The sequence below is a fragment of the Scedosporium apiospermum genome (assembly GCF_000732125.1).
Source record: "Scedosporium apiospermum strain IHEM 14462 chromosome Unknown SEQ_SAPIO_0110, whole genome shotgun sequence".
Classification (NCBI taxonomy): domain Eukaryota; kingdom Fungi; phylum Ascomycota; class Sordariomycetes; order Microascales; family Microascaceae; genus Scedosporium; species Scedosporium apiospermum.
Genome location: NW_015971811.1, coordinates 1,512,469 through 1,536,804, shown reverse-complemented (window position 1 = coordinate 1,536,804; position 24,336 = coordinate 1,512,469). Strand labels below are relative to the sequence as shown.

Here is a 24,336-nt window from a genome sequence, read left to right as displayed (position 1 = left end):
CTTTAAGGTGCGAGGCTCTCTAAACAGAAGGTGGAAAAGGCTTATTTTGTTCCTCGGACCTTTTTTCCCTCCCCACGTGCTGTGTGAAGGACCGTGGAGAAGAGGACAGCAATCGTTCCATTGTACAACTTTGGAAGTCTGTGCCGGGAGTGAAGATGGATCGTCAATTGCAAGATTACACTGAACCACCATGGGCGAACTGCAGCTTCCCAGTCGCAGCAAACGAATCATTCCATTTTTCGGGCCGCCATTGGCTTGTAGTATAAATAAATGAGTTAAATGCTTCCTTCTCGCCGTACTAATACATATGATGCCAAGGCCATGGATGGCGAGGGAAACCGAAAAAAAAGGCGCAAGAAATTCTTCATTCCCTTCTCTCCCCAAGGAGAATGCCGATTAACCCCGCGAGAATCGCCAAAATAACCCTTCGTACCTTCATTCCACCAGTTTTTCCGACTCGAGGAGGACGTACTCAACCCCCATATTCTAAGAGTCAACGGGGTCGTCGGGAAAGGTACACACAAAAAAAAAGAAAAACAACAGAAAATCCTTCATTCCTCTACTCGTCATCCGCAAGCTCTTCTACCTTGGGAGCAACATAGGAACGCTGCCTGGGCTCGGTATTGATCTGCGTGTCGGTGGCGGGGGGCGCGTTGCCCGTTGTACCACTGATATGGGATTGTGCCTCCATGTTGGACAGGCCGTGTGACTTGGTCTTCTTCTTCTTCTTCTTTTGGGGTTCGGTCTAACGAGAGTGTGTTAGTTTTATTAGTCGGCTGGAATCACAAAACGGGATGATTGAGCATGATTTACCTCGTGCCACGCCCACACGGGTCGGAAACTATCCATAAATGAAACATCTTCCCAGAGATTGGGATAGAGCCAAAGACCAGGTGGGACGACAAAGTATGTGACGCAAAACAGAATAACTCGGAAGATGGCCATGAGGAAGAAGAGGCCGAGCAGACCAAGGAATCCCCAGCTGAGGTAGTACACGCCTTGTCGTAGCTTGACGGGCCAGAGAGGGTAGAGCACGATGAGGAAGATGAGGATGAGCGCAAGTACGGCGTAGACCTTTCGCTTGATCTGGGCACCCTCCCAGAGCCAGGCGTAGTACATGTCATCATGCGCGTCCTGCTGGGGCTCAATCTTGACTGTCCATAGACCCTTGACTCGCTTGGGCTTCTTGCCGTGGTTGTGGCCCTCATGGGGATCGATCTTGGTCACACGAAGAGCGAGCATGGACATTGGGAGAAGTTTGAAAGTGTTTTCGAGGGACGCGCGATCCGTAATCTCGGGTAGAAGAGGGTTCTTCTTCCTCGCCTTCTCGTAGGCGGGGGACTGAAGGGCGCGGAGAGCTCGCTTGACTGTGACATGCCGCAAAACGTTAGTTGCCGTCACTCACTCTAAAGAGGGTATGCCGCTTCTCCAATTGAATAGGCACAATCGACATGTATGTCCTATGTGAACTCACCTCTAAACATGTCTTTGCGCTCGCCATTTAGAATACACGTTCGTGGCTTAAGGTCCTGGCCCTTCAAGAACTTGGCGAGGGCAAGCGCCCGCGGGTTGGGGGGACCGGGGGTAATCGGCTGAGGCTGCCCTTGGGGGCGGGCATTCCCTTGAGGGCCATGCTGATGTTGAGGTCCTGGGCCACCACCAGCACGCTGCTGCTGCTGAGCTGCTTGCTGCATCCTCATCTGTTGCTCACGAGCCTGCTTCTTGAGGTGCTCGACGAATTCGGGGACGGTCATACCGGCCTTTTGCGCCTCCATAGCTAGCTGCCGCTGCATGATTTGGATCTGCTCGGGTGTTGGCATCTGGCCCGGTCCAAAAGGGCCCATGGGAATGGGGATGCCAGGGCCGCCAGGTCCTCCAGGACCACCAGCGCCCGCAGGGCCACCCGGGCCAGGCATAGGCATCGACATGATTCGGCTTAAGGTTGGCGATGCGAGGGTGGTGTCGAGAGGGAACGGACAAGGTTTAGATGAAGCTTGTCTGTCTGAAGGGGGGTAGCCGCCAAAAGTAAGGAGAGGGAGGGACGAAGAATTGAATGAATCTCAAAGAAATTATTATTTAGTCAAAAAAGGACCGAAAAGAAGTGGCCAAGAAGCCTTGACCAAGCCGTGAATGGTCCAAGAGAGGAATCGAATGTTTTGCCTCCGATTGAGGATGAAGCTTCGAAAGTCGAAGTGACCAGCCGATGTGGATGTGGAAGTGGATGTGGCCTTAGCAAAAGCCCAAGCCAGAAGTTATTCTTAGCGCATCCATCAAACAGTAACTGTGTTCACTTCTGAAATTTCCCGTTCCTGGTTGCATCACCAAAAGCGGGTCGGTTAATATTCGGCAAATAAAGTGGACCAAAGCCTGGTGAGTAATCAGTCCCTTTATCGGTCCTTATCTTTATCACTAGGCACCCCACTTCATCCAAGCGCCTCTTGTTCTGCACAAGCTTGTCCGGATCCATATCCGCCACCAAGTCTATCAACGCCAGAAAACCAACTTCACGAACAGTGATCTCATATTCAGGTAATAATCGTTATACAACAACCGAGAAGAAAATATGGGTTCCGTTTTCCTACCCCATCTTCGAAGCGGCTGGCACGTCGACCAAGCCATCCTCAGCGAGGAGGAGCGTCTAGTCGTCATCCTCTTCGGTCGTGACTCTGATCCCGACTGCATGAGAATGGGAGAAGTATGTCCACCTCTCTTTCCGGACAACCCCTAATGTACCGCATGCTAACCATTGCTACTTTTAGGTCCTTTATAAGATCTCTGAACTAGTCCGCAACTTCGCCGTCATCTACGTCTGTGATATCGACCAGGTGCCCGACTTCAACGAGATGTACGAGCTCTACGATCCTTGCACCATCCTCTTCTTCTGGCGCAACAAACACATGCTCTGCGATTTCGGCACCGGTAACAACAACAAGCTTAACTGGGTTCTCGAGGATAAGCAAGAGCTTATCGACATCATCGAGACCATCTACCGCGGCGCGAAGAAGGGCCGTGGTCTCGTGGTCAGCCCCAAAGGTAAGACTGCATTACTCCAACCCTCTTTCTAATGCGAGGGGATCCATCTCATCTCATGATCGACTGTACTGACATGTGTTTGACTTAGATTACTCCACGCGACATCGGTATTAAGCATTGGCTCTTCCGACATCCACAGGACGGAATCTTGGTTTATTCTAGCTGCCCGGCCGAAAGCGTAGGCCAACATATCCTCCAACGAGAGCAAGGGCGGCGTCTTGGGCGGAATGATATTGCATTGTGTTTTTTTCTCTATTAGGGTTCGTCTCACATATCTCAATACCACTAAGCGATTTTTTTCTTCTTTCCCCCTCACTTCCTCACCTCGATGTCGTCAATATTGCTAATGCTCTGAAGAAACGGAACGAGCAAGAAAAAAACCCCAAGGTAAGGAAGAAAAGGTGGGGGAACAAAAAAAGCTCTAATCATCGTGACGCTCTCTGTCCTATGTCACCCCAGGACACTGAGGACGGCATCCTAAGCAAAAAAGGTACGCCGTTTCGCCCACCAAACTAACACCTATGTAAACAAAAGCACATGTAACTCTCCCCCCTTTCCGCCGGAACATAGAATGTTTTCGTACCAACATTAAGGCAATGGCCTTAACGCTTTTTCAAATCATATTGAAATAGCGTAGAGGATATCCAGACAGGCCGTAGTACTTCTTTCATGTGTCGCAAGTGAAAAGGGGGAAAGGGGCCAGGTATCAACCACATGTAGCACCAATATTTCGTAGTCCTCATCTCAATATATACACAGCATTGAGAAATTAAAAAGGAAAAAAAATAAAGATTTAAACAGTAAAAAGTCGTGTCTCGAATGAAGACATCCGGGATGGAGTGCACGGAGATATGTAGGCAAGGGGTAAGAGAATAGCAGCTAACGCACGCAGTCTCGCTAAAGCATATCAGCTGGGGGCGGTTGTTGCGATTTTGGTGGAAACAAGTTTGTGCCAGACGGCGCTTTAGGCATATGAGGCGGCCCTGCTCGGTCCAGCCGGAACCGGTCCAAATCTCTTGTTCTGCTTCCCGTTAGCCGCCGCACCCCAGCCCTCGACGATTGCGTGAGTGGCCGTATCATGTTCTCGAGAAAGAACGAGCCTTCAGCGCTCCCTGCACCTGGCCGCTCATCGTCCGCATCGGAAAAAACGTCCTCGTTGAGTTCGTCATCGGAGGCTAGTTCGCCTATCTGCGCCGGATACTGAGAGGGAGTGGAAGGGGACATCTCGGATCTGGAAGGGACATTTTGGCGATGCATCGATGAGGATGCCGTGAATGCACCAGGGTTCATGGTATTGGAGCTGGCCTCACGCGACATAGCCGGAGGCCGTTCGGCGAACCCATTCTGGAATGAAGTGTTGCTAGAAGCCTGGTGTAGGATGGGGAGGATCTGGTCATCGTAGAGTTGCACACTCGACTGCGAATTATCGGGATCATATTCGGTAATCGTCCTTGATGACCGCCCCTCACTAGGCGCGCTCTGTGACAAGTCATCGAAAAAGTCGTCGAGGCTATCAAGCTTGCTCACTAAATCTCCCATAGTGCTGTCGGCACGGAGATCGTCAGACATCATTGTGTCGGTTCGATCAGCCAGCGGGAAATATCCGTATGCGAAGTCATCAGTGTGGAACTCCACTTCAGGCGTTGGTGTGGGCTCATCCACTGCACCTTCAGGACTCTGGCACATGTAGAATGCCGCATGAATGTTTGCACGCGTCGAATCTGTCTTCTTTGCAGGTACTGGGATGGCCCATCCCGACTCTTCTGGTATACCGAAGAGGCTTTGCGTCCGTTCATATTCCTTACGAATGGCCTTCGACGTTGCTCTTGTCATGCTCATTCGAAGGTGATGCTTATCCATAGAGCTCCCCGACATAGTCATGACATTGTCTAATACCTCTAAGGCCTCCATGCAAAACTCCGTTTGCAACAACCGAAGCAATGGTGAGATTAGATCTGACCCATGACCCGCGAGCTCTGATTTGCGCATATCCATCTCGGGTATGACTACGCAGAGAATTTGCATAGTCTTAATCTTGACCCAGGAGATGGCATTGGTGAGCTGGCCCATACAGAATGTGACCATTTGGAAATCGAGGTGTGGGAGGAAGTATTCCTTGAGCGCTCCAAACATCTGAGTCAAGAGCTCCTTGCTTGAGCGATATTTGCGGGAAATGAATTTATCAAGAACAAGAGCAATGCTGGAATATCCCTCGCTCTCAGTCACACTCAAAAGTACCTGGGCGGACCGTATGATCTCTTCGTCTTGTTGACCCAAATCCAAGGCGTGAAGAAAGCCTGGCAGGTGGGCAAGGATGGCAAAGAAGACGCGACTGTCATCCCCAATAAGGTTATCGCTTGGCAGTGGCACGAGTTTGTCCATTGTTCGCAGGGTGGGTTCCATGCAAAGCGACGAGCGCAACCCCTTGTGGAGAAGAGGCTGAAGGCCCTCAAATGGCCCATCCCAGCGAGCAGGCTGCCCATCCAGTAGCATCCGCCGCACAGCATCGGCCCCAAAATCTAGCTTAGCAAGATACTCATTGAGCATCTCTACCGCCTCAAGGAATTCAAGTTCATTGATGGACTCGAGGCAGGCGCATGTTGTCCAGAATAACTGCGGGAACGTTGCCAGTTTGTCTGCGTCAAGTTTGACGATCAGGGTCTTTAGTGTTGTGAGGATCTCCATTGAGAAGGTGCGGATTTCGGGGTCCTCATCCGCAATAGTATTGGACAGCCGAACCAACATTCCGCCCAACATCGACTGATCCAGAGACGTGAGAATGCATCTGAATATCTGGAAGGATCGGCAGGCGAGGTGTCGTACAGGACAGGACGTAGCCCAGGTTAGGGAAAGCCGACCCCAACGCTCCTTAATTCCTGGGAACGTAAGTTCAAACGTCTTGACAACCTCTGCTGTGAGGTGTTCCATGCTCGGCGGGACATTGTTGTCTCTGTCATCAACCTTGCCGTTACTGTCCTCGTAACTCCAGACGACTGTCCTATCGTGTCGTCGGATCGAGTCTATTAAATCCTCGATCGACCTCTTTGCGGTGGCAGGAGTCTGCTCGGCTAGCCTCGAAATGACTAGTTCATGGATCAGATGGACGAGCATCTCTCGCGCCTGTTCTTGCACCAAAGGCGTGTAATGGTCCCAGAGAACCGTTACAACCTGCAACAGCACTGGGAGATCATCAGAGGTAAGGTGTACGGGGGAAACCATCAAGTCTACCAGGAGGATAAGGGAAAGCTGGCCGAGAGAGAATCCAGCTTGCTTAGTTCCGATAGGGAGAGCTTCAGCTAGATCCGCACAATAAGGTAGATTGCTGACATCAGGCGGGGCCGGGACGATCTCTCGCTTCTCGTTCGGGACCATGGCCTTAGGAGTAATTTGCATCATCAGGAAGTCGATGACCTTCATGCCAGGGGTGCTTGATAGGAAAACGACGATTTGCTTCGCATACTCAACAAAATTCTGCTCGCGGCGCTCGAGGCACAGGGAAATGATGAAATCGAGCACGACCCTAACATTTCCAGGATGTGGACCAGTTGCAAGCGCTTGCCAGAGCGCTTGAACCTCGTTATGAAGAGTGCCGCTGGCTTTGATTGTGATCTCCACAAGATTGGCCAGAAGGACATAGGATGGTGCCGTTGGGCCACCATTTGGATCAACCATCAGCTCGATGGACTGGATCCATGGTAATATAACGGCAACCATGTTCTGCTGAGCACCTGGTTGAAGGTCTTTGAAGTATAGTGTGAACTCGGAGAAGACGTGGAAGGCGAGGTCCGTATGCTGTTTCGAGAGGCGCTTCGAGATTTCAAATTGAGCAAGCTTATAGACCGCCTTAGTCTTGTCCGAGATACTGATATCGTAGTCCTGAATTTTGGAGCTTCTTCCCATTTGTTGGCGTTCATCTAAGGTCCTGAGTACGTGCGCCGATTTGGACCGAATTTCACTCTGGTCATTTCCCAAAGTAAAGAGGCAAAGGCTCAAGACTTTCCAAAACGCAGTTGGGTAATCAGCATGCTCCTTGAGCACCTGCGACACTACGGAGAAGTAACTCTCGAGCACCTTAGGAACTTCGGCGAGGTAACACCTGGCTATGCAGTGCTCAAGGAGGTACGGGTACTCCTTATTGTGAATAATGAGATTGTGGAGAGCACGTCTACCGGTCACATTCATCCGGTCACTTCCCGAGTTGAAGATGGCCTCGATCCAGGTCAACAGCCTTCTTGGGTCGAATTGTAGGATGACGCCACTCTCGGTTGTAATAAGGAGGGGTCCGCCGCAGAGGGCAGCCATGGAGCTAAGAGCAGCAGTCCGGAGGTTTCGCTTTTCGATCTCCATGGCAGCAGTAACAGTTCCTCGTTCGCCAAGTGCTTGCTGATCAATAAGAGATTGCCTCATAGTGTCTTCACGCGCCCGGATTTGGGTCTGATTTGGGGAAAAACCACACCAATCTTCCATGAGTGAAAAGGCGGACTTTCTCGACTCGAACGTCATCCACCGTGACGGATCTTTGGTTCGGTTGATACCCTCGAAGAGCTCTTCCATGAGACCGCAGTAGTGGCGCCGTAGTTTTTGAAACTCCCAATCGGTTTGCACTTCACCATCCATGAGGAACAGTTTCAGATCTTTGGTGTAATTGACGAGATTGTTGAGAATCCATTCATCCTGATAAACTTCTGGCTCCTTTAAGAAGTGTGAGGTCAGTTTATAAACGTGCGTAATCTCGGTCCGAAGCAGATCCATCTTCCGGTTCCGGCGAGGGTTGCTGTTCGAGCGCTGATGAATACGCGCCCGGGCCTCATTATTGCATTGAGATACCTGCGTCTGGAGTTCCTCGAGCAGGGTGCGATAAATATGAATATTGATGGATCCCATCGCGACAACAACAGCCTCCCTGACAGATGCGGACGAGGCCGAGAGCATGGGGATAAGAAATTTGAAGAGCGTCCTCGCGGAGACGATCTTGTCTGCAGAAGTGGACTTGGAGGATCCTTTCCTGCCGTGCTGGTGAGCGGTAGGCGTGGTCAGTGGCGCACTGCCTGGGTCGGCGAGTGTGGTACACGCAAATATAAGATACAACTTCCATTGCTCAATCAAGACCTCTGGTTGGGTGGCAGGTGCCCTTCCGATTAAGCGGCCGCTCCCGGGATCTGATCCGAAGTATGGACCCCTTGTAGGTTCGGATAGAATGGTCATGGACTTGTACATCTGCATTATTCGATTGCAAATCAGATCGCGGCCAATGGTGACAGTAAAGGGGCATTTATCAAAAGCCACCCGCATCAGGTTGGGGAGGATCTTGAACCAAAGCGTGGTATCATACGAAACGTCACTCGTACAGAGTTCCACGAGAGCACCTTTGTTGTTGTTGCTCAAGATGCCGCGTTGCAGACGGCTCCTTTCCGCGACTGAGAGTTGCTCGTGTTTCAAGTTAATGACCTGATCAGCGTCGTTTTCCAGAATATCAATAAGGCGCGGTGTATCTTTTTCCTTTCCTTGTGTTTTACCAAGTGCTGTATCAAACTCGGTAATGAGGCGCAAGACGGTGATAGCAAAGTGTCTCACTCTCCGTGACTGAGAACAGAGGAAGAACAGGCCATGAGCTTCAACATAGTCAACCTCCGCCCAAACACTAGACAGGTCAAGCTTCATGCCCCGTATATCGGTATTACTAGAGCTCGCATCGGTTGCTGTATTAGATGCATCCTTAGACTTTTGTCGAATCTCCTCGATCCATATCTGAAGCAACTCAACGTAGAGCCTCAGTGTGCTCTCAATGTGTCCTAGGCCAAGCATTCCCCCGTCTGACATTGTCGAATACCTGTCGTCGAAATTGAAGATGAATCTGGAGAAACCCATGGTGACCTGTTGCGAATGCGATTGCCTCGCAATTGCCTTGAGCGATTGCGCCGAAGACTCCGCAATATTCGACTGGACATGAGCAGTTCCGGTGCAGAGAAGGTTGATGAGTGAATTAAATGGTATTTCCACCGACAGGCACCTAGGGAGAGCCTGGACGGCAACATGAAGGAGCTCATAAAAAGCTTGCTTGTGATCGGACGGGCCTTGGTGATCGTCGCGCCGTGAAAAGTTGAACGTCTCCGCGATAGGGGTCTTTGGGCCAGGGCTGTTAAACTTCTCATCCAACGCGGCTTGGCCACCAAAGGTATTATCGCAGATTATAGTAATGGTACCGAGAATTTCGCAAAACTTAAGATAGTACTCCTTCACACTATCGCTAAGCGCATGGATAAGGACCGGTCGAGACACACCATCCTCCTTTGGGGGCGGCATTGGGATGGACAGTGGCGCGCTGCGAGGGGACATGATGCCGGGCGAAGTGGGAGTGCGTTCAGGGAGCGAGGAAGATGACGGGACGCTGTACTGAGGAAACGGGGGCTTCCCTTGCTCGCCTTTCTCAAGATCAGCAATAATAGCCAGAAACGCTCGGATGCCGATAACGACCCTGTCGGGGTCGAGTTGCTCGACACGAAGCTCCTTGTTAGACCTAAATAGTTCGGCATTGATAAGGGGGAAGATGATGTTCTTGAAGCAGTACTCGGGATGCTTATAGCCAATGATTCGAATAATCTGGATGAGGGGCTCTGCCACGCTGATATCGGAAGCCACCAAAGATCGCTTAGTTTGAGGAAGTACTAGCTTTATAACTTCATCCAACTTCCTCAGGGCGCTCGGCGTGGAATCACCTGCCCGGTAAAGATAGGTCCAGAGCAATCTTGAGATCACCTGCAGACCAAGAGACTTGGCATACCGGTCCTTAAATTTTGGTTGCAGAGGAAGAATCAGTTGCAGCCACTGAGAGTTGAAGGTGTCTGGAGTGGAAACGCATAGGAGTGTCGCCGTCAAGGGAAAGGCAAAGCTCCAGTGCCGCGGCTTCACAAACATCTGTGCAAGGCGCGGGCCAATGGTACTCCGTACCTCAGCCCACTTAGGATGCGAGAATTCGCTTGGAGAAGCCTTCGCGGCAACGGGAATCAGAAGCATGTCGAGAACTTGACAGAACGTCGTTTTCACCCGTTGGCCGTGCGACTTATTGAACAGTCGGCCGAGAGCGACGAGGAAGTCGCACGATTGTTCCCAGGCTTCGACAGGCGTAACTTTTATGCGCAATTGTTTCATGCCTCCCAAGACGAGTTCCATTTTCCCCTCTATATCGCGCCCAGCGGCTGAATTAGGGCCCTTGATAACGAGCTCCTGGAGCGAGTGTTCGATATCAGAGAGAAACCTCTTGGTAACAGTTGTAAAACTAATCTCGCTCATCGTTCCAAGAAGCTGGGCGAAAAGGTTCCAATTCGCTAGCTTGAGGGGGGACATCATCAGTTGCTCGGTATCTGCAATCTTCAACTGGCCAAAGATGATTCCTTCTAATTTCTCCTCCATCTCGGACGTAATGCAAGCCAGGCTACTCTGGCTGATAATTTCGATGAGGACCCTGCACAGGATGTATATAGACACGGTGGATCGACGTTCGGCCTGGGCAACATACTCCTGCCTGGATAAAGGCGAGTTTAGGAATGGCGGCAGTCCCGCATCGACAGATGACGAGGGCTGGTGGGGGTGAAGAGGTTCGGTATTTCGTCGTTGCAAGGGACTTAAAGGTAGATGGGCCTTAGATTGCTGAGCCTGTGTTCTGGCTTCGTTTGCAAGGTCGCTCTTACTCTTCCTCCACAGCATCATTAAGTCGATCAAAGGTTTCGGCTTTTGACTCGCAATGTGGCCAAGGGCGACTATTGACTGATCAAAGCTCGGGTCAACACCAGGACCACATATATGGTCGATCTGTGGCTCTGGGTCGAAGGGCACGGTGATGCAATCGTTCAACTTCTCCTCAGCTTGGGCAATGAACTACTCCAATGTCAGTGGCGAAGACTACCTAGGGAAAGGGATGTCCAGCAAGGCCTATCATTCGGGAAAAGGACGGAGCTTCACGTACGGAGGTAAACAAGACATGCAGGGCGTACTCGCCCACGGTTTTTTGTTCATCTCTATGGTGTCTAGAGGAGTGGGACGGATGGTGGGCATGATCGTGGCGAGATTTGACGCTTTGCATACGCTCGACCCGTCTAGTAGTTGCCGAATAACTAGTGCTTTCAGGGATCGAGGCGGGTTTCTCGGGGACTTGGGGTATAGAGGTAAGGGTAGGGGCATTTGAGAGAGAGGTTCCGGGTCTCGAAAGCGGAACGTCGTCATCTATCCGCAACATGCCATGGAACTCATGGCGGTCTGACAACATGGCGGCTCCGGCCGCGGCAATCATCTGCGGGCTCAGGGGACTAGATGACGAGCTGGCCAGGCTTCCATTTCTTGAGTGTTGAATCCCATGGACGATAGAGGTCTGGCGATGGTGCCCATACGAAGCGCTCTTCGGATCGATAGGTCGCTCAAGTACACCTCCAAGCCCTGTGCGAGATTGAGGCGTTTGAAGACGCGGGGAGGTCAAAGTTACGGGCGGTGCGGATGGGGATATTTTCTCGGCCGAGGATTCTCTCGAGTGGGCAATCGGTCGGGGAGCGTGGGGTTCTAAGGCATTCGGTCGAAGTGTTCGGTGCCAATCGTCTTCGGGCTCCTCGTCAAGCCTTGAGACGGATCTCGGGGAGAACTTGACGGGGTCGGGCGAATGGTCCGGCAGCGTCTGGGACGGAGCTTCTCGACGGAACAGAACGTTAGCACGGGAAAGCCTTATCAATGGGCGCTTGCAGTATTCTCCTATCCTTGTGGAACAAAGAGGTGTCTATATGTCGTGTACATGTATTATCCGAAGTGAATCCCCAAAATTGGTCAAGATGAATGGGAATGACATCAATGGGGCAGCAGTGAAGGGAAGCAAAAGATGCTCGAGACTGAAACTGGGTTCGCTAGGTCGAGACAAAAGACGCGGGAGGGGATGGGCAACGCAGGCACACAGTTCTTCTCGAGGGGTATGTGTAATATAAGACCTGGAAAACATCGACTCATAAAACACCGACTCAAGGGCATAAGAACAATACAGGGAAGAATGGAGAGGAGAGGTTGCACAAAGGAATGGGTGTGGCGGGCAAGAGGTGAGGGGCCCACGGAGAAGAGCATTAATACTGACCCATTTCGAGTTGGGCAGAGTCCCATGATCTGTTCTACCACATCTCTAGGCGGTGCGCCTTGCAAACAGTGGCACGCGGTCGGTCTGGTGTCAATCGAAAGGGTAAGGATCAAATCGACGAGGGTAGGGCGATATGTTGGTTGTGGTGAGCTCTCGCCGTTTGGGCATTTACAACAAGCTGGGTAATATTCCGCCCTCCAAAGAGCAAGGCCTGAGGTCGTTGAGCATTAATATGGGTGGTGCTAGAAACGGAAACGGAGGCAGGGATTGCTGGCTGAATGGGTTGGAAGAAGATTTTGACCGGCTGATACAATTTAGCACGCGAATCTGGGCGTCCTGCAAGGGGACGTTGAGTGAGGGGGCCTATTGTGGCATCTCTTATCACGGGAGGAGCATACCCGCCATAAACAGATGGTGTAAGAATGGATGGCACCTGGTGAGAATTGTCACGACGCGCATAATTATTGCTACACTAAATAGGGGTTTTTGGGGGAGATCTGGCATGAGGTCAGAGCTGTCTGCTTAATCATCAGGTTTGATAATTGTTCGGGCAGGTGTTGACATTTGGTGGCAATTGACATCACATGTCGCTTGAGTGTTGAGGCTCCGTTGTTGAACAAAAGTATAGGTATGTACGAAGTATTGTGCGAAGTACTTCAAAGAATTACTCGGTGCAATTTGTACAGAACATATAAATACTTAGGAAGAGCTGCGGAGAAAGAGAGCGATGCGAGGATTCGAAACAAGCAGAAGGAATCGGCGATGAGTATAAATTGGTCAAGATCCAATCCACATCTCCGCGGTGAAATATGCTTGTGCCGAGCCGCTAGCGAAGCGGTCGTACTTCGTAGCGTATTCGGAGCATCAATCAGTATCTCCAAGTATCCACAGCATTCCTCTCTCAGAAAGGCTACCAAACAGCCGAAAAGACACAGTTCGGTGAACCCAAATACGCCTCAATGGTGAACATCACGATACCATACTTAAACGCTACAGAGTCGAAAGTAGTTTAGTTCTAGGAGTGCAGATGTTCCCAATGGATAAAAAGAAAAGAAAAGAAAGGAAACGAGCATGACGAAATAATAGATAATGCAAAAGCAAAACGAAGGAAAGAAAAAGAAGAGGAAAGAAAAAAAGATGAGTGAGTGAGAGACGAAAAGTACAGCTGTCATCTCGATAATTGTATGAGAATCAATGTCGTAAGACTTCCAGGACCGTCCGTCATCGCGTCAATTCAAGTGGCCAGCGTAGCATTGTCGTTGCGATTCATTGCTGCCTCCAGAGTCCAGAGTCTAGGCCTCCCGTCGGAGAGGATTTCCATCCGCCAATCCCGCACTCCACTCAAATTCAAAGATCTCGCAGCCAACAATCAGTGTCGTTGCTATCCTGGTCTATTGTCGGCTCAAAGTGGGACGACCGGGCTTATCTCATCAGCGGGTGGGGCATGGACAGTTCAAATTGACCCGTGGGCTGTGGGCAAGACTTGGCTTGGGACTTCAAATTGTTCCTTGTCCTTTCCGTTGCCATTTTCGATGTACCCATACGAAGTCGGCGTACCAGGTATTTCCGACCGGAAATCTACAAAGTACATACAAAGGTACACCCAACCCGAACCCGAACTACCGTCCGGGCCACATCAACCTCCCTGGTCCTCCCATACCCTTTTTGCTTTCTCGTGGTGGACCCTCGTCTTCGCAGTCAACGGCAGATCACCGCCCCCAGCAAAAGAAGTACTGAGTAGCGCTCTCAACTGGCGTGGTGCCCCGCCCCGACTTCCCCAAGTTTCCAGGTACCAAGTAGTTGTACACGGCGTCCCAAAGCTAAAAAATCGGCAGACAGCGGACAGCCAGCCTCTGCTCTCCCACCAGCCAGCCCACGCTAGAAATATAATTCTTCTCATCCCCCTGGATGCTAATCCTCCTTCTCCTTCATACATTGGAACCTCGGCCCACATATCCATCAATCTTTCCTCTCTCTTCCTCCAGTTTCTCTCGGCCATTTCTCTCCCTTCCCTTTCCCACTCTCATCCTCCCTCCGCCTTCCGTCGGCCAAAGTGATAACAGAGATTGATCCTCGATCTCTTGCAGTGAGCCTCTCAACTCTCCAGCTCGCTCAACTCATCACGCAACGTCTTCGTCTCAATTTACCCCGAAGTCGGACCGCCCACACAAATCTCGAGGAACCTTTTTCTGTCGACCCAATTCGTCACGATGGCCGAACTCGACACTCTGGACGTTATCGTCCTATCTGCCCTTTTCGTTGGTACTGTAGCGTACTTCACGAAAGGAAAGTACTGGGCGGTAGCTAAGGACCCCTACGCCAATGCCTTCAGCAATACGGCAAAGGCCGGCAAGACGCGGAATATCCTGGAGAAGATGGAGGAGATGGGCAAGAACTGCATCATTCTCTACGGGTCGCAGACCGGCACCGCCGAGGACTATGCTTCCAGGCTTGCCAAGGAAGGGAAGAGTCGATTCGGCCTCGAGACCATGATCGCTGATCTCGAGGACTACGATTTTGACAATCTCGACACCATCCCCAGTGACAAGGTTGTCATGTTCGTTCTCGCGACTTACGGCGAGGGTGAGCCCACTGACAATGCCGTCGACTTCCACGAGTTCTTGACTGCCGACGATGTCCAGTTCTCCGAGGATCGCAGCCCTGCCCTCGACAACCTCAACTACGTCGCGTTCGGTCTCGGTAACAATACCTACGAGCACTACAACTACATGGTTAGGAATGTGGATAAGATCCTCCAGAAGCTCGGCGCCAACAGAATTGGCGAAGCTGGCGAAGGTGACGACGGCTCCGGTACCATGGAAGAGGACTTCCTTGCCTGGAAGGAGCCCATGTGGGCCGCTCTCGCCAAGAAGATGGGCCTCGAGGAGCGCGAGGCTGTCTATGAGCCTACCTTCGAGATCGTCGACCGGGACAGTCTTACCGTTGAGTCTCCTGAGGTATACGTTGGTGAGCCGAACAAGATCCACCTCGAAGGCAACGTCAAGGGACCCTTCAATGCGCACAACCCGTACATTGCCCCTATTGCCACCTCGCACGAGCTCTTTAATGCAAAGGACAGGAACTGCCTGCACATTGATGTTGACATTAGCGGATCCACTCTGACCTACCAGACTGGTGACCACATCGCCATTTGGCCAAGCAACGCTGGTGCCGAAGTCGATCGCTTCCTGGACATCCTTGGTCTCACCGAGAAGAGGCACGATGTTATCAACGTCAGGGCCCTCGAACCCACCGCCAAGGTTCCTTTCCCTACCCCGACTACTTATGATGCCATCGTGCGATACCACATGGAGATCGGCGCCCCCGTTTCCCGTCAGTTCTTGGCCACTCTTGCCGCTTTCGCCCCGAACAACGAGATCAAGGCCGAGATGACCAAGCTTGGTGGTGATAAGGATTACTTCCACGAGAAGACTAGCGATCAGTTCTACAACATCTCCCGGCTCCTCCACAACGTCAGCGGTGGACTCAAGTGGACCAATGTCCCCTTCTCGGCCTTCATTGAGGGTCTCACCAAGCTCCAGCCGCGATACTACTCGATCTCGTCTTCGTCCCTCGTTCAGCCAAAGACCATTTCCATCACTGCGGTCGTCGAGAGCCAGCAAGTCGCCAGCCGACCCAACGACCCCTTCCGTGGTGTGTCTACCAACTACCTTTTCGCCCTGAAGCAGAAGCAAAACAGCGATTCCAACCCATCCCCCTTCGGTCTAACCTACGAGATCGAGGGCCCCAGGAACAAGTACAACAATATCCGCGTACCTGTTCACGTCCGTCACTCCAACTTCAAGCTCCCCTCGGACCCTTCCAAGCCCATCATCCTCATTGGACCCGGAACCGGTGTTGCTCCTTTCCGAGGATTTGTTCAGGAACGCGCGAAGCAGGCGGAAGACGGCACCGAGGTCGGACACACTATTCTCTTCTTTGGATGCAGGAAACAAACCGAGGACTTTTTGTACAAGGAGGAGTGGGAGGTATGTTACCCAAGTTCCTTTCCGGTTCCTACCCATTCGCGGACACAAATACAAATACAAATACACATTATGTTGTTCATCACAGAGATGGCTATCTTCCTACCTACCTACCTACCTACCTACCTAACCCCCCCCCCCCCCCCCCCCCCCCCCCCCCCCCCCGGTTTCAGCACAACCACTTCATCAACAGCTCAACTAACATTTATTCCCTTTTTTCTAGGAACGCAAGAAGGTCCTCGGAGACAAGTTCGAATTGGTCACAGCCTTTTCTCGAGACGGACCTAAGAAGGTCTACGTACAGCACCGACTCAAGGAGCGATCGAAGGAGATCAATGATCTTCTTCTCAAGAAGGCCTACATTTACGTGTGCGGTGATGCTGCCAACATGGCCCGTGAAGTGCACGCCGGGCTTATCCAAATTATCGCTGAACAGCGTGGCATCTCAGAAGCTAAGGCGGAAGAAATCGTCAAGAACATGAGGTCCGCAAACCAGTACCAGGTATGTAACGACATCCCTCCCACCTCTACTACATTTCCCTTCCCGCCTAGTCTTTGGCCCGTAGCACACCTCTTGCTAACTTGTTTGTTTTTTTTCCCCACCGTGCAGGAGGATGTTTGGTCATAAAAGCATTGTGACATTAGGTGGGGGGCAGGCATTGTTTCTCTACCAGTTCTTCTCTTAATTGTTTTAGGATATACGGCATCGCAGGTGCATGATGATTAGCGGCACAGGTTCACGGGGTCGGAGGCTACAGGACTCACACTCCTCCCAACCGGGTACAAGCAGGCATGGCGATCGAGCATCAGATGGCAGGGGAGACGAGATATGACGTTTCTTTGGATTTTAGACTAATTTTGGGAGCGGTGCAGGCGCTACTGCTTTGGTCCATCACCAGTGGTCTTCATTCGTCACACGATGGAAGAAGGGGCTGCGTGGTTCTGGTTGTACTACTCTCATATACCTTGTTTCCCCCTATTTCCATTGTTTGTTCCACCGATCTTTCGCAGTTATAGTAATGCAAATAGAATTGATCCATTTCATCGTTTTCAGGCCACATTCGTGATTATTGGCCCGGGAATCCACATGCCGCATCGGAAACCCGAGGCTCCAAACACATCAAGGCTGCCTCCCACCCACCCACAAGATTGCGTGGGTTCCCAAAAGCTAAAGCGCAATTCGGGAAGTCAACCGGCTTCCCTCGCCATCAAGGAGAACCCTCAATTGACCCGCTTGTGCGAAATTCGAGTAATGTACTTGTACTTCGCACAGTTACAGCTTTGCAACGCGTTTATTCCCCCATCCCACACCCCACAGTGCCCACAGTGCCCACAGTGCCCACACCAAAGTCCGAACTTTCAATGTCCGTTCGCATTGTTTCCTCCCCACACACAGCAAGCTTCAATCTTGTTTTAATTGGGATGTCACTTGGCCCACGCGAGTAACAGAGCCACCTGCCTAGCCCCTAAAAGGAACCCCTCAGCTAGTTGTGAAGTAGCTTTCAGGGTATCAAGGACCCTGGCACAAGTACTCTGTACGCGACGTGGTTTACACCGTTTGGCGCTTGGGGGTTCTGGACCGAGTAATACCAGATCTCGCATTAAAATTTCCAAGTTCCGGGTAGGGCAGGTGGGGAATGGCACCCTTGAGTTGGAGATGCGACAAGCTCAATTTGTTCCTGCTAGTGCTTCAGGGTGAGGGGAAATGGGGTGATCGTGTGGACTTTACCGCTTTTCTGGGGCTGAAAAACTGACCCCGATAGGCTCGGCTTGATGTCCTGTGAGCACATTCCCCAGGAAGCCAGGCGAAAAAAGGTAAGGATACCACCCCCTCGGAATTTCGGAGAGTCAAATCCTGGGTAACCACGTCACGTGCTTCGGCAGCGGAATCGGTTACGGGAGTGTCCCCAACCTCGACCTCGACCTCGCTTCCCATCATCGGCCAAGAATGGGATTCCGGGTGATCAATGATGCCTTGGGCCAGGGTACTCACCAAAAATGCGAAATCCCGAGGACAAACAATCCCGTGCGTGTCTGTATTGTTTGCCTCGTAGAGAGTCGCGTTCTCGCAGATTTGATTCATGATGTTGGCAACAATGCTTGATGGCCGCGGTCCCGGGTTACACTTCCGAGCACAACAACACCGAAACAACATGAACTCCCCTTGTCGTGTCGCCGACTTGCGTTAGCGCCGATGCCATGTCGTTTGTTCGGAATCCCCACACCCCGGCTCTCACCTACGGCTACTCCTGTGCTGCGCGGGAATCCAAACCGGAAATACCTTGATGCATGCGTGAAGATCCGGAACCCGCCTCGCGTCTCTTCGATGCAGGACAACAATCATCCTCAAACGGTACAACTCATTGAGGAATTTTGTCACATTGTAGTAGAGGAATACGTTTGACGCACGCAAGGATCAGGTCGCATTGTGCACCTGTCCATCGGTTTTTCAGCGCTCATCGTCACCTGTTCATTCCTGTGTAAGTCTGTTCATTCCGCTATGGATCAATTGAGGGTTTTGGAAACGACAGTAATTCCTGAGCTGGAGTCTCGGATTGTACTCAAGATGTACCTCAGGTGAGTCTTTCCCGGTGTTGGTTAGACAACTATTCTAGAATAGTTCTTCAGGTGTCATCGATAGTATGGGGGAACCTTAAAAGATGTAGAGAACAGGCATCGGTGATCAATGTGCTTTGTATGATTTGTAACCACAACCTAATGTGGCTTATCTTCTGCGGAAGCCTAGTTGAGATGCTACGTGTATTCGACGTGAATTCCCGCCAGGACGTGAAGAAACCGCCGATTGTCACTCAGCGAGTCAGAGGTTGGACGTCATCAGGAGGAAGATGCCCTCTCTCAGATGGACAGGAAGTTAATAAGTTTCCTGAGAGCCCAGTACAACATGGTACCTCACTTGCTTCCTCTGTTTGTGCTTGCACATACCGCAGATCCGCAGGATCGGGCTTCCAGTCACTCCGCACTGCATCATGGCGTCCTATGCCTTGCTTATGGCGAATGCAATGGGCCGAGACTCAGCGGTCCTCGATGTGCGCCTTGCGTTCCCTAACAGGCGACGACCAGCGGCTACCCACGCTTAGCCGCCCGCTTGTTTATGGAGGTGGAGGGTACGCGAGCCGCCACTGGTGTTATCCTCCATCCATGCATTTGGTCACTAGCACGGGAGCATGCCGCTTTAGTTTGAAGGGGGCCAGAAACAAATGGGCAGGACGGATCGCCTTTTGCTATAACGGCGTGATTCCTCAACACCATTGGCATTTGCAACATGGGGCCCCGCCTCATGCGATAGACTCATAGCAGGTTATACTGTTCCCCGTTCCGTCAGGATAATCCGACCCTGATATCCTGAGCCTTATATTCAGTTCTTGTTTTATTATTGAATGGAGCCGGCTTGGCTAAGTTTAAGACAAGCCAGTAGGTGAAGTGTTACATTTGTTGTCCTTCTTAACTCCCGGAATCGTTTTCGGTCTGTCATAAGGACCGAGAGACGTCACGGACTTGAACAACACAAGCCAGGAGGCCATCTTAGCCTTCACACGCGACATCCCGTCTGACAGGAGCTCCTCAGTTGCATCGGTAAGTATGCCTAAGTTCACAAGTCTTCTCTCACGCCTATCGGATCATTATATGATGGTGGTCTAACTCTGGGCAAACTACAAGCTGGTATTTTTATTGAACTTTCCTACACTTTATTCCATCGTTATTTTCGAGATACAAATCGCAGACATAGATCGTTTCTGCCTCTTACCTTGTGAGAAGGGCCAGACCGGTGTCCATTGTCAACGCCACTAACACGAAAAGACTTATCAATCTCCCCAAGTGCATTGAGCTCACCAGGAGGTCTCGAAACACACCTGCCGTTTATCCTTACGACAAGGCAGACACGTTGACCTCAACATTTGAGGCGAGTGTTGCGTGAGAAGCTAAAAGTTTGAGCTGGTTAGGAAGGAAGAGCCCTCGTTGCTTCTTGCCCTCACCCCCATGTGACAGCTTTCCCACGAGGAAGTTGCCCTCTTGAAATCCCTTCCAAAGCTTATCCAAGCAGTCCTTGGACTTGGTGGGAGCTTCCACTGAATCATCATAATTCTTTCTTCTGTATTGATCCCTCTAACTTCAACACATCGTGTCTTTCCCATCTCGTTCTTTTTATCTTTCCTTTCGTCACTGCTCCGAACAAACCCATTCTTCTACTTATCTATACGCATCTATCCAGTAGCCGTCGATCCTTCTTTAGCGTCGATATATTTGGCCTCCCCTTCCCTCAATTCAAAGCTGCCTCGACTCGCGGCCCCTCGACCGCCCTCTACGTCAGTTCGTTTCTTTCGTTCTATTCGGTTCTCGACCTCCTTCACCTTTGAATCCGCGAATCTCGAAAAACCAGCAGAGCTATCTCAGAACCTGCAGCACTTTCCAAATAGTGGCATACTTTGGGCTGTAGCCATAGAAGAGGTAACTGCTCCCCAGCGCGGCCCCTGCCCCTGACTTCATCGTGACTCCCCGTCTGCACTTCCCCCCCATGCATTGGCTAAGACGGTCAGAGAGCGCCTGCAGTAGCGCGTGGCCTGGAGATATCGATGCGCCAGAGGTTGAAGCTGCCCATCTGGTCCTTCCCTTGATTGCCACTTCTCCACGCGCCTCCTTTCCTTCCCTCTCTACAATTGATACCCCTTGGGCGATTTTCATCGCCTTTCCCGAGACCATCGTCCTCGTTCTCCCTCCGCCTCTTTTCCTTTTTTCCCTTTCCTCTCCAAGCATCACCATCACCAACCGCACTCCCATCAATTCTTTTTCTCCATTTCTCTCGTTCCATAACTTCTCATCCAACTTCTTCTTCTTCAGTTTACTGTATTACTCACTCGCTTGATAACAGACACACAACTACTCTTGCCTCTACGACCTCTCGATCACTGGAAGAATCTTTTCGGTATCTCTCGCGAAAACACCAGCCAAGGTAGGTATCTCTTGTGACTCCTCGTTACCATCACCAATTTGCCCTCTATACACGCTCTCCCTACTCTGCACTGCATCTTCAAAACCACGCCCTCTCCTTAATCTCTCCCTCTCCTCCCCAACGCCTTAGCTATCCTTTGCGGGTGGTTCGGTCGTCGGCTTCAGACACTCCTAAGCCCGCAGCCTATGCACTCCCGGTTGTACTCCTTCATACACAGGACCCTCCATTCGATTTCCTATGGTGTTCTTTACAATTCTGTCCAGTCCCTCGTTTAACCCGTTGTTTGGGTTTCAAGCTCACAGTTTCTTGATTGCAGTTTCAACACCAGTTTTGATCCAACTATTAGAACGTGTAAAATGGCAGCACCGCGGTGTAAGTTCAATCACATTACGTCTGCTAGTTTGTTATATATACACACACTCTACCCTACCCCGTGTTTGAAGATCTATCTAGTTCTCAACTAATCCGACGCCGCATTTTACTTCTAGCTCCCATGAACCCGACGATGCCTGCGTATCACGGTGCCGGGTCAATTTTGGCCGACGCTCAGCATGGTCCCAATCCTGCCCTATCCGGCGGCCAGCAGTATCCTCTTCATGTGCCCATGGCTCCAGGCGATGCAACAATCGGAGGTGTTATGGGCCAAATGAATGCTATGTCCCTTGCCAGCCCCGTTGGAGCTGGATACCCGGGACCCATTGGTCCGGCTTACGTCTTCTCAGACGGCCAGTACATCTTGGCCCCGGTTGCCAATGGCCAGCAGCCAGTCGGCATGATGGACCCTTCCTTCGGAGGACCTGCGTACATCGCGGCTCACCACCCGGGCCAGTTCCCTCATACAGTCGTCACCTACCCCCCTGTCGTCCCTTTCACTCCAGCCAGACCTACTGGTTCAAACGCCCGTTCGGACCGTGCTCACGGAGAGGGACCCCCTCCCCTTGATAGCGGCCGTCGTGGCTCGTACTCGACGAACGAGTCCACTCCCGCTACACCCTACTACCCTGGCATGGCGAACCGGGACCATGGCAGAGTGTCCATCGTTGGACTGGACCGGTCCACTTACACGACTCCGTCGCCGCAGCAAGGTGCTCTTTTGTCACTCAATGCTGATCATTCTGTCATCGCTAAGCAGATCCCAACAGCAATTGATCAGAACATTGATGAGCTGCTTAAGCAGAGCCCAGCCATTCCCAAGGCAGTTCCTGCGGTCTTCACCCCCGCGAGCCAGATCAAGACCCTTGAGCAGAGCCTCGAGAATAGGATCCCCGGGAACCGCAATGTGTATATTCGCGGCCTTCACCCCACCACTGACGATGAGCTCTTGCTCAGATATACCCAGAGGTTTGGTGATGTTGAGACCTCTAAGGCCATCATCGACACCGGAAGCGGAGCATGCAAGGGGTATGTGCTGGCTCACAACAAGCGTTTCTTCCATTGCCCAAGGCACTAACCCGAAGAATTTAGTTTCGGTTTCGCTAAGTTCTATGACGTCCGAGATTCGGAGAAGTGCATTCGAGGCTTCCATCGCCTCGGCTATGAAGTTGGTTTTGCAAGGGTATGGTGAACCCTCGACTTTTACTCGCCAATAGGCATGGTGAGCTAATTATGATTAAAAGGAGTCGTTCAATTCTCGCCTCAAGGCTGAAGGCGATGACACCTCGACCAACCTATACATCTCGAATCTTCCCAAGCATATGACTGAGGTGGTGAGTATGACCGATTGATGCTAAGTCCCTAGGAGAGTGGAGCTGATACTGGAGGTGCCCCAGGAACTCGCTGCCATCTTCGCTGGATACACCATCATGTCCAGCAAGATTCTTCGGGACAGTATGGGAAACAGCCGAGGCGTCGGTTTTGCGCGGTAGGTGCCCCTGTTTCTATTAGTCCAATTTGACTGAACTAACTAGTACGCAGGTTCGAGAGCCGTGAAATCTGTGACCAGATCATCAAGAGTTTCAACGGCCTTCCCATTGTGACTGAAGGCAACAACTCGCCGATGGTTATGAATATCCGATATGCTGATACTCCCGCCCAGAAGGAATTGAAACGAGTGACCGCGGAGCGACGCCAATTCCGCACCAACGAGTACAACATCGGCGCCTATGGCACCGCCCATGTCGGCATGCCTGTCCAGGCATACGGAATTCCGACCTCTTATCGTCGACCCTACCCGGCCACTATCCCGTATGTTGTCTGTGCATCTCATAGTATCCCTGCTGCTAACCTCGTGCTTTCAGGGGAACTCCTCGTGCTTATGTCGGAGTTAACAATGGGGTTACTTATCGAAGCGAGCGAGGATCCGGCCAGGCTGGACACCAGTATGGCACACACTTTCTTCATGCCGGCAACTGGCTCTGACTACTAATGATGTTGCCTAGGTCGGAACGAAAAGCTCCTATCGCCGATTGTCCGTCGCCGAAGACTAGCGACGAGGTCAAAGAAGCAGACGATGACCAATCTATTTCTGAGGCAAGCACTTCGCCTTCCCCCTCGGTCAAGAAAGAAGATATTTGAGTGGGATTCACTCGTCAAGCAATGGGTGCGGCCGGCCATCGAATGAGTCTTCTGCTTGGGAGATATTCCGGTGATAGACAAAACGGCGGTTTAGATCGAGATGGGAGTTATGGCGTATGATTCATCGTATTCCGGTATTCGTTTTCATTTCGAACTTTTCGCAAGGCAAGATTACGGACTGCAATATCGTTTCGTTTCTGTTTTTCTGTTTCCTTTTCTTTTTCTTTCTTTTTATTATTTTTCTTCTTTTTATCACTGGGGGACCTGCAAGTTTCTAGATTCATTTATTTCTTAACATGTCAACCAGGAGAGGGGAGCGCGGAGCTCAAACATGTCTTTCCCTGGTCCTTATTTTACGACATCCGTACAGGGAAAACTAGATAGTGGCTAGCACGAACAAAAGGACAATAATATAAAGGGTATGTCAATCAACGACAAGATGGTGCTGTTTGTTGTGGCTTCAACTCACCACAATATCCTGATCTTCATCATTTTGTTTCCTTTCTTTTTCTTGCTTAGGCACAGGTTGTTGTTTTTACTTTTGCCTGTCCTTGTTCAGGCTGAGAGCTAAAAGCTGAAGCTGCAAGGTAGGGTGTGGCACGGACCAAGATTGCAACCATCTGAGCTGAAGATCTGCAGCTCACTGCTGAAGCTAGGTGTTGGTGACGTTTTTAGGACAAGTCGTACGTCTTTGTAGGCTTTAAGAGCTTCCTCAGGTTTGGATAGCA

General features: G+C 51.2%; 5 protein-coding genes across 5 annotated transcripts; 3 read left to right on the top strand and 2 right to left on the bottom strand.

Annotated features, from left to right (window-relative positions):
* Nucleotides 1–559: 559 nt before the first annotated feature.
* On the bottom strand, nt 560–1,928 carry SAPIO_CDS7360 (Translocation protein SEC62; the record flags this gene model as incomplete). The annotated part of the gene is made up of 3 exons (XM_016789242.1): nt 560–745; nt 814–1,367; nt 1,475–1,928. The coding sequence occupies 3 exons, from the start codon at nt 1,926–1,928 to the stop codon at nt 560–562; spliced, it is 1,194 nt and encodes a 397-aa protein (XP_016641069.1).
* Nucleotides 1,929–2,563: 635 nt separating this feature from the next.
* SAPIO_CDS7359 (uncharacterized protein) lies at nt 2,564–3,147 on the top strand (the record flags this gene model as incomplete). The annotated part of the gene is made up of 3 exons (XM_016789241.1): nt 2,564–2,695; nt 2,760–3,033; nt 3,122–3,147. The coding sequence occupies 3 exons, from the start codon at nt 2,564–2,566 to the stop codon at nt 3,145–3,147; spliced, it is 432 nt and encodes a 143-aa protein (XP_016641068.1).
* A 783-nt stretch (nt 3,148–3,930) lies between these two features.
* On the bottom strand, nt 3,931–12,143 carry SAPIO_CDS7358 (uncharacterized protein; the record flags this gene model as incomplete). The annotated part of the gene is made up of 3 exons (XM_016789240.1): nt 3,931–10,908; nt 10,997–11,709; nt 12,140–12,143. 3 exons carry the CDS (start codon nt 12,141–12,143, stop codon nt 3,931–3,933), a joined length of 7,695 nt encoding a protein of 2,564 aa, XP_016641067.1.
* A 2,206-nt stretch (nt 12,144–14,349) lies between these two features.
* Nucleotides 14,350–16,753, top strand: SAPIO_CDS7357 (NADPH--cytochrome P450 reductase; the record flags this gene model as incomplete). The annotated part of the gene is made up of 3 exons (XM_016789239.1): nt 14,350–16,128; nt 16,349–16,627; nt 16,736–16,753. The coding sequence occupies 3 exons, from the start codon at nt 14,350–14,352 to the stop codon at nt 16,751–16,753; spliced, it is 2,076 nt and encodes a 691-aa protein (XP_016641066.1).
* Nucleotides 16,754–21,450: 4,697 nt separating this feature from the next.
* SAPIO_CDS7356 (uncharacterized protein) lies at nt 21,451–23,608 on the top strand (the record flags this gene model as incomplete). Its single annotated transcript, XM_016789238.1, has 8 exons — nt 21,451–21,466; nt 21,583–22,495; nt 22,559–22,649; nt 22,711–22,800; nt 22,864–22,955; nt 23,009–23,278; nt 23,332–23,412; nt 23,473–23,608. The coding sequence occupies 8 exons, from the start codon at nt 21,451–21,453 to the stop codon at nt 23,606–23,608; spliced, it is 1,689 nt and encodes a 562-aa protein (XP_016641065.1).
* Nucleotides 23,609–24,336: the final 728 nt, after the last annotated feature.